The sequence below is a fragment of the Physeter macrocephalus genome, chromosome 14 (genome assembly GCF_002837175.3).
Source record: "Physeter macrocephalus isolate SW-GA chromosome 14, ASM283717v5, whole genome shotgun sequence".
In the NCBI taxonomy this organism is placed as follows: Eukaryota; Metazoa; Chordata; class Mammalia; order Artiodactyla; family Physeteridae; genus Physeter; species Physeter macrocephalus.
In genome coordinates this window covers 88538345-88548083 of record NC_041227.1, presented here as the reverse complement: position 1 = coordinate 88548083, position 9739 = coordinate 88538345, and the positions used below count along the sequence as shown (strand labels likewise).

The window sequence follows — 9739 nt, the reverse complement described above, 5'->3', positions numbered from 1 at the left end:
GTTGCGGAGCACAGGCTCTGGACACGCAGGCTCAGTGGCCATGGCTCACGGGCCCAGCCGCTCCGCGGCTTGTGGGATCCTCCCGGACCGGGGCACGAACCCCTGTCCCCTGCATCGGCAGGCGGACTCTCAACCACTGCGCCACCAGGGAAGCCCCAGATGTTATTTTGATTGCGTCTGTGATGGTGTTTTAGATGAGTTTAATATTTAAACCGATAGATCAAGTAAAGCAGATTGCCCTTCCTAATGTGGGTGGGCCCCATCCACTCAGTGGTGGCCTGAATAGAACAAAGGCTGACCCTCCCCCAAGGAGGAGGGAATTCCTCCTGCTTGACTGCCTTCCAGCTGCAACACTGGTTTTCCCCTGCCTTTGGACTTGAACTGAAACACTGGCTCTTCCTGAGTCTCGAGCCTGCTGGCTTCTGGAGTGGAATTTACACCATTGGCTGTCCTGACTGCAGGTCTCGGTACTTATCAGCCTCCATAATCACGTAAGCCAATTCCTTATAATAAATCTCATTCTGTATACGTATATACAGCCTACTGGTTCTGTTCCTCTGGAGAACCCCGACGAACAGGCCCAGAGAGGACCGTGGCATCAGTATGGGGAAAGCTGGTGGAAGAATCAAACTTAAAATTCCCTCAGCCTGCTCCAGCTGGTGCACAGAACCACCCAGATGAGAGGGTTACAGGGAACACAAAGTTACTACCAAAGAGATTGAATTCATAATTCCCAAGGGACGTTTCCCTCAAACTAGGATGTTGTGGAGAATCGTCCTTTCCCACTCTCTGGCTGTCAGCCGTCAGAATCAGAACCCCCTCCCTGGAACGGAAATGGAAACACACCAATGAACTCTTTCTGGTCCCTTCCCTTTAAAATCACAATAAAATCACTAACCCGGGGGTCCCACTACCTCATGCCGGGTGAGCCATAATACAATTGAGAAGAATATGGTTTGTCTGTGTGTGTTCCAATTCAGCCTTGGAATACCCGAGGGCAGCTTAGCTCTGTACAGGTGAATGTCATTTGGTACCTGTTGTGTTTACTAGTTTCCATTTTGGAGGATGACCTTTTCCTGACCTTGACCTTTGAGCTGGGCTCCATTTTCCTGGAGTCCATGGGTCCCCAACACACTGACCACCTGGACCTTACCGACTGCCCTTCCTACCAGGGGCGAGGCCTTGTCTGAGAATCCCCTGGTGAACAGACAGCTCTGTCTCAGCGTCTCAGCTGCTCATTGAAACCATGTGCTCAGCACCCAGATGCACCATCGGCTGGAGGAACACGCTCATGCGCCTCTCTTTCTTCCATCCCGTGCCTGACTCCCACCTTCCCCCCATGTGATATAAAGGCTCAGATGTTTCTAAAAAGGTTTGCAATCTTGCCCCTGTTTGCAGGAGTGGCAAAATAACAATACCTTTGGTGCCCTTGAAACACTGCTCTTTTGCAGCCCTCAAAATAAACGTCTTACTTTTCAGGTGCCCCTCTTCTTGACTCTAGGATGAGAGGACTCTAAGGGCTGTAGGTAGGTGGGAAAAGTTAAAAACAACGATAATTTGGAAAGCCAGCCAGGACAACTGCAGTCCCTGGTCCTGATGGAAAAACTCCCTTTCGGAGTTTTCAGGGCAAGCATCCTAATTTGGGGTGGGGATGCTTCTCTCCCCCACTGGATTTTGGGTCGGGGGGGTCATCTGTCACATCTTTGGGGGTGGATGTTGGTGGTCTTTCCTGCCCTGTAGCCTTCCCTGCTCACTATAATCCTGGTGACACTGTGACCCAGGTGCCCTGCTTTGCCCTGGCCTTGGAGTGGCACGGAACCAAGCTGGCCAACGGACTCTCTCTCCCTCTGGGTGACCTTTGTGTGGGTGACAGCCCGGAGTGGAGAGAGCCTCCCTCTTCCTGTGTCCTGGTGGCAGATCCACCCTGTTCCCTGCCCTGTCTGGTGCCTGGTGCTTCAGCTGTTCCTTCAATGCTTGGCCACTTTTTATTTTTGAATATTAAATGAACCATATGGGATTCTATTGCTTGTATCGAAAGAACCTTTATCGGTATACCTCCCTTCCTAAAGCACGATACCGATGTGTCTTAATTGTTGTAATTAAAGTGAGTGCAAAGTAAGTTGGTTTTGAAATGTTCAGTAGGAGATTTTCACAGTGCTGTCCCCACCCTTATCCTCCCAGCCCAAACCCCAGCTGGTTAAAGACGACCAGGAACCTTGTGACACCAAGATTCACTGGTTGAAGCTTCTTCTGATTGGGTGAGGCTCTCTGAGGGTGAGTGGGGTGTGGAAAGGATGCTGTCTTAGGAATGATAACCAGATGGTGGCTGTGCCTGCCTCGGGGTGTCCCCTACCCTTCCCTGGGACAGGGATCTTCAACGGCATTGGAGTCTATGCCTGGCGGCCGGAGGAGTGGTTTCTGACTTGCCAGGTGATCACTAGTTGATACACATCTTGGGGGAAGGGTCATCTCTGCTTGTTGTCCCAGGAAGGTGTAGGGAGAAGAGTCTAGGTTTTGGAATCAGCCAGACGTGGGTTCCAATCCTGGATCTGCCACTTACTAGCTCTGTAGCTTTGAGCAAATTACCTAACCTCTCCGAGCCTGTTTCCCTTTTAGTAAAATGAGGACAATGGTACTGATATCCCTACCTCGCAGAATCCTTCTGATGTTTTGCATGAGGCAACCCGTAGAGAAGTCATTCACAGCACAGATGCTGGAGCTAGATTGCTGGGTTCAAATCCTGATTTGACCATACAATATCTAGGTGACCTTGGGACAATACCTGTCTTCTCTCACTTTCCCATATTCTGTAAAATGGAAGTAATAATAATATCTATCTTATGGGGTCTTCATGAAGACTAAAATGAATTAGTATTTGTCAGGCGCTTTTCCCACTACTTGGTATATTGTAGGTGCCATAGAGATTTTTGTTAAATAAATGCAAGTGTTTGGCAATTTATGTTTCTATTATTGTCATTACTCCCAACGTCCAGCTCAGTGATCTGCCGGCAGCTGGGGCTCGTACAAGCATGTAGATGTCCATCTCTCAAGATGGTCTCGCATTTGGGGAGCTGAGTGCGGGTCTCTCAGCCCCGCTGGGTACAGGTGGTCCTGCCAGCCCTGGGGGCATCCTCACCTGCCAGATGGGCCTTCCCCACTCTGCAAACAGGCACACCAGACCCCTCTCTCCCGGACCATACTGACCTGAGCTCTCCATGGGGGCCTGGGGTAAGTGTCAGGAGGACGTGATGGTCTCAGGCGGCAGAATGGAAAGTAAGGTGCTTGTTTTCCTGCAAAGAGGTGGTTCTGCAAAAGAAGAGACAGTTAGTGTAAGTGGTGGGACGTGTACAAAGTATATGTGTGGAATGGAGAGGCTCCCAGGGGACCGAGGCTTCTCCCAAACTGGAGGGGAGGGAGTCTAGATTTATTTAAGAAGTGCTTCTGTGGTGCTTGCTATGTGCCAGGCACTCTTCTAAACACTTAAAAACTATCAGCTCTTTCATATTAACCTTATGAGGTAGGCACTATTTTCTCCCCATTTCACAGATGGGGAAATTGAAACACAGAGACAAATAACGATTCAAGGTCAAATAGCTAGTAAGTAAAGGAATGAACACTTGAACTCAGACCATCTGGCCCTAGAGCTCATGCCCTCAATCATGACCACAGGCTGCCCCACTGTGACCCCAGAGGGACGGACGCCCAAAGTCTGCTTCCCAGGGCAACACACTTCACAACTGGAAAGCAGAGGAACTCTGAAAGAATCCAAGAGCTTGTTTCTCTGAAGAAAAAAAAATACACACACATACACACACTGGGGAAAGCTAATCGAGAAAGAGAAAACAAAGAGACAATATTAGAAATGATAAACATCCCATATGACATTTATCTGTATAAAGCAAGTCTGAACCCTCTGCATCATACAGTTTTCTAGGAAAATAAAAATGACTCAAAAGGCTCTAGAAGAGTTAGAAAAACTGCTTATATTAGTAACCAGTGAGGAAACAGAGAAAGCCATCAAGTAACTAGCTCTTAAAAAGTGGTATCTGGCTCAGATGGTTCCTTTGATAAGTTCTCTCAAACCTACAGGGTGAAGCAAGTTTTTATGTTACTTAGCACAGAGTTTACTGTTCCAAAGAATAGAGAAAGAAGAAAAGATTCTCTGAAAAAGCCAGCCTACCCTTGGTACCCAAAATCGAATGAGGATAGTTGAAAAACATAGAGCAAGCACTTCACATCCACTGGGATAGCTACTAAAAAAAGAAATACAACAGAAGGGACTTCCCTGGTGGCGAAGTGGTTAAGAATCCGCCTGCTAGGGACTTCCCTGGTGGTGCAGTGGCTAAGAATCCGCCTGCCAATGCAGGGGACACGGGTTCGAGCCCTGGTCCGGAAAGATCCCACATGCCGTGGAGCAACTCAGCCCATGAGCCACAACTACTGAAGCCCGCGCGCCTAGAGCCCGTGCTCTGCAACAAGAGAAGCCACCGCAATGAGAAGCCCGCGCGCCGCAACGAAGAGTAGCCCCCACTCGCCGCAACTAGAGAAAGCCCGCGCGCAGCAACGAAGACCCAACGCAGCCAAAAATAAATAAATAAATTTATTACCAAAAAAAGAGAAAGAAAATAGATCAGTGGTTGCAAGGGTTTGGGATAGGGAGAGGGGGGTGACTACAGAGGGGCAAGAGGGAACTTTTGGGGTGATGGATTTGCTCTGTATCCTGACTGTGGTAAAATCGATACATGTGTTAAAACTCATAGAACGGGCATAGCAGTAATAGTCAATTTTACTGTATGTAAATGTAAAAAATAAAAAAGTATTAAAAAAAGAGAGAAACCCACATCTTAATTTGTAGCTGGTATCACGTGCTTGTGTGCTTAGTTGGCTTTTACCAAATTCTAGAATTTACCAAGAAAAAGGCATGTTTGTTCAGTGGTACTCTCACGTCTTTAAAAAACCAGATCATTTACACACAAGGCACAGCTACCTCTTGAAAAACATCCGAGGAACTGGAGTGGAAAATAATTGACATTTTAATATATACCCTTTTTTTACCATTTTAATTTTTTTAAGCTTGTGCATGTGTTATATACTCTAAATGCAAATAAGCCTCTATATCTAATTACCCATTTATAGGAAATACAGATATCACCAGGATGCAAAATCCAGCATTTGAGAAACTCTACAAGACAAACATTCTGTTTTCTTTAACAAATAAATTGCAGGGAAGATGGGGTGAAGGTGAGGAGGGGAGACATAAAGCCAAAGGAAGCGGGGGGGGGGCTACAGATTAACAGGATTTAAGAGACATTATCAACCAAGTGAATCTTATTTCGATCCTAATTCAAACTATTACAAAAAGCTATGACATTCAAGGCAACTGGGAATTTGAACACCACAGTAATTTGGGTGGAGGGAGATAATAGTTTTGTAGTTCTTTGAAAAAAGAAACAGCTGTTGTCTTTTCTTAAATTAAACATTCAATGTTGAGGTAACTGTAGATTCACACGCAGTTGTAAGAAATAACACAGAGAGATCTCACATGTGCTTTACCCAGTTTCCCACTGTGGTAACACCTTGTGAAACTGCAGTGCAAATATCATTACCAGGATATTGACATTGATACCTTTTTATTCAGATTTCCCTGGTGTGTATGTGTGTGAGTCCTTTATCTTTTAATGATACACACTAAACTATAAAAAAAAAAGTGGTATCACTTACCCATAGGCACTGGTTTTCATTTTTAATACATTTCTACATCTGATGTCTTAATATGAAATAGGTTTGACTTTATTTTTATTATGTGGCAGAGGGCACACAAAAGAGAGAGCTGACATGTATGTAAGTTGGGAAGCATAATAAAGTAGACACTTGTGGTGAGAGGCCCGCGTACCGCAAAAAAAAAAAAAAAAAAAAAAGGAAAAAGAGAGAGCTGACATGTATGTAAGTTGGGAAGCATAATAAAGTAGACACCTGTGAGCTCATCACTCAAGGACACGGCCATTGAATTACACTGTGCGTGTAACTTATAATCGCAGGGAAAAAACAATAAAACTATTAAAATAATTGCTCTTCTCTTCCTCCCTGGGTCTCTGGGACTGCTGTACTGTAAGGCTGACCACGCTGAGCTGTGGGCGTGACTTCTGGAGTCTGAGGAATCCGGCTCAAGTCCCAGCACCCCCATCCCCATGGGGCCCACTGGGGGCCTCTCTGAGCTGCAGCCTCCTCCTCTCTTTGTGACATGGACACCCAGAAGAACCAGCTAGAATGTCAGACTATTTCATGATGACATGTTGATCAAGGGCTAGGCATGCAGGTCGGGGAACTAAAACTCCACTCAAGAGAGGAAGGTGTCAGGCATTCATGCTGTTCGTTCTCTCTAAAAAGGCGCAGTGGCATGTTTTGGTGGGCAAGACTAGACACTGAAATCTAAATGAACTTTGAAACTTCAAACGTGCAAGTTCGACTGTGAGTGGAAGACCTTGGGGTGTTCCCAGTCTACACGGAGGAGCTGGGAAACGGCAACACAGTCAGAGCCACCGCCCAAGGTGGAGAGTGGGAACAGGGCAGATCCCCAAATCCAGGGGGGGAGGGAGACAAAGAGAAGCTTCCCAAGTGGGACCCCAGAAGTGGTGTTCTCAAGTCCCCCTCTATCGGCTATGTGGTTGCGAAGAAAGACGGTAATAACCTCTGCTCCAACCCCACCGCCCCACCAGGTCCAAGCCAGCATCATTTCTTGTTCAAATTACGGCAGTGCCCCCAGTGGGCCTCCCAGATCCCACTCTTCCCCCTACAACCCAGCCCCTGATTGAAGCCCTCCAATGACTTCCCTTAGACCTTATCATAAAGTCCACACTCCTCACATCCTGCCTAAATCTTGCCCGATCTGGCCTCAGTGCTCCTCTCCAGCTGCATCTCATCCCGCTCTCCCTCTGGCTCACCAGGATCTCACCTCATGGCTCTTTGCGTTCCTCTAACTTGCCAAGCTCAGTCCTACCTCAGGGCCTTTGCACACCTCTGCCCGGAACACCTTTCTCCCAAGCTCTCCTCACAGCCGGCTCCTTCTCAACACTCAGGTCTCATCTGAAATGTCACCTCCGTAGAGAGGCCTTTCCTTGACCAGTCTTTCTAAAACAGCTTTCCCAGTCATGCTCTAGCACATTCTTTTATTTTATTCATAGCTTTCATCAGGCTCAGAAATTTTCCCATGTAATGATTAGTTTTCTGGGCTCTTCATTAGAATGTGAGCTCCACAAACAGTGGGTTCCAGTGTGTCTTATTCACTGCAGCATGCCCAGTGCCTATGGCCGTTATCGGCACCCAGGAGACACTGAATAAATATTTTGGAGAAATATCTGAAGTCACATGTCCAATGAATGATGAACCAGGGTTAGAGCTCAGATCTCAGCCTGGGGTGCCCAGTCGTGGCCCCCTCCCTTCCCTCCATACCCATTCTTCCCCTGCTCCAAACCTCACAGAGCATCCTCTGCCCGAGGAAAATAAAGTACACACACAGTTAAACTTTTCTCGTGGAGGAATCAGCTAATAATGACCATTGAGCAGCCTTAAAGGAAGAGAAACCACAAAGATATAGATTAAAAGGGAAGTGTAGGGCTTCCCTAGTGGCGCAGTGGCTGAGAATCCGCCTGCCGATGCAGGGGACACGGATTCGTGCCCCGGTCCGGGAGGATCCCACATGCCACAGAGCGGCTGGGCCCGTGAGCCATGGCCGCTGAGCCTGCGCGTCCGGAGCCTGTGCTCTGCAACGGGAGAGGCCGCAACAGTGAGAGGCCCGCGTACCGCAAAACAACAAAAAAAAAAAAGAGAAGTGTAGGTCGGGTCGGGGGAGGGATAAATTAGGAGGCTGGGATTAACATATACACACTAATATGTATAAAATAGTTAACCAACAAGGACCTACTTCATAGCACAGGGAACTATGCTCAATATTATATAATAACCTATAAGGGAAAAGAATCTGAAAAAGAATATATGTAGCTGAATTGCTGTGCTGTACACCTGAAACTTACACGATATTGTAAATCAACTACACTTCAATTTAAATAAAGAGAAGTAGGGACTTCCCTGGTGGTCCAGTGGTTAAGACTCTGCACTCCCAATGCAGGGGGCCCGGGTTCGATTCCTGGTCGGGGAACTAGAGCCCACATACCGCAACTAAAAGAGCCCACATGCCGCAACTAAAGATCCCATGTGCCACAACTAAGACCCAGCACAGCCAAATAAATAAATAAATATGTTTAAAAAAAAAAAGAGGAGTGTATTCTCAGGACTTAACTATGTAAAGCTGGGGGTGGTCTGGGATGATAGTTAATGGAAAGCAAAATTCTAAGAAGCTTGAACAATCGCTGTCAGAAAGCCTCCTTCATTCTTCTATTCACTCATTCGCTCACTTATTCACTCATCAACCATGCATTCGGTGCCCGTATTTGTGCAGGTCTTGGGGATATGCTGTGCCACCCCCTTGTTCCTCTTCAGGGGAGCTCTGTAATCTATTTCCTGTCCTTTGGGGCTGCTGACCACACCAGTATGGGGCAGAGCCCTCAGGGGTCAAGCCTGCACCAGACAGGAAATGGAAACAGGCAGAACCCAGGTCGTTCTGGCAAAACGCAGCAACATCTCAGTTGTCTCATTTCAGTATGATGTGAATTTCTCAGGAAATAAACCTTGCCCTTTTAAGCACCCAAACTTGCCTCTGAGGTTTTCTTGATGAATCTCATGGGAGTTGACTGCACTTACCTCGCCTTAACACAGTGAAGATTTCAGGGGCTGCTGGTAGGTGAAGGAAGCCTCCATCCTACGCTGAAAGGCTCCTACTTTCTCAGGTATGAATCCCGTTTCAGCAGTGGGAACTGCACCTCGCACAAAGTGGGTGGATGGGGCTGCCGTCTGGCCCACCGCCTCACCGGCCCTCCCAGCCAGGAAGGGCGAGGCTCTGTAATCCATCCAAAAGGGCGCTGGCTGTCATCTGTCTGTTCAGAGGGGATGCCTCTCTTAAACTGGGACAAAGGCTCCTCTGTGTTGGTGGCTGCCCTGTTGCTGTCTCTGCTCTTTCACCAGACTGCCAATTTGCTGAAGGCTGGGAAGCCGCATAAACACATGTGCATTGTCTTGTATGCAAAATATGGAGACAAAGCCCGAGAAACTGATCTATGAAAAGAGCATGGAACTCCCATGCTCTTGGAACATCTATTTGGGCTGCTCCGAGGCCCTCTGGCTCTCTTCCTAGCTCCTGGCAGTGTTTCGAGGGACTGAGATTGCTGAGTAAATCAAACAGCATCTATGGAACACTGTTCACGTGGCAGAAATTGTGCCAGGCCTGAGCGTTTAGAGGTAAGTAAATGAGACACAGTCCTTGCCCTTAGGACCTGGGGGTCTACCAGCCCGTGACTTCTCACTGACTGCAGCGTGGCCCTACTCGCCACGTTCTCGGCCCACCATTGGCACACCGGTCCCCAGGTCCACTGCAAGCTTGATGACACACATATTACACAGAAACCAAGGGTAGTTATCAGTTAGCCATTAATAAATAATAAACTGCCTTTGCTGATCAGGCTCGCTTTAATTATTTTTACAAAAACTTGCGTGTCCTCCAAGTGTCATGAAGCCTGAACAATAAGACGTTTGCCCAAGTTGTTTTTTAGGAACTCAAAGCTGTGTCCAGTTTGAGTTTGAGCCCATTAAGACTGGTTGAGACCACCGACCCTCCATCTGGGCAGGC

The 9739-nt window shown here is 47.5% G+C and overlaps 1 protein-coding gene and 1 non-coding gene across 2 annotated transcripts in view; one reads left to right on the top strand and one right to left on the bottom strand.

The window, feature by feature from the left end:
• Positions 1 to 3228, bottom strand: part of PIK3R6 (phosphoinositide-3-kinase regulatory subunit 6) — a 33937-nt gene extending 30709 nt beyond the window's left edge. The window contains exon 1 of the mRNA XM_007126637.3: positions 3205 to 3228. Coding sequence (XP_007126699.2) covers positions 3205 to 3217 — 13 coding nt within the window. The 5' untranslated portion in view covers positions 3218 to 3228. The remainder of the gene's footprint in view (positions 1 to 3204) is intronic.
• Positions 3229 to 8082: 4854 nt separating this feature from the next.
• TRNAG-CCC (transfer RNA glycine (anticodon CCC)) lies at positions 8083 to 8155 on the top strand. The gene has a single exon. It is a non-coding gene; the product is annotated as a tRNA-Gly (tRNA).
• Positions 8156 to 9739: the final 1584 nt, after the last annotated feature.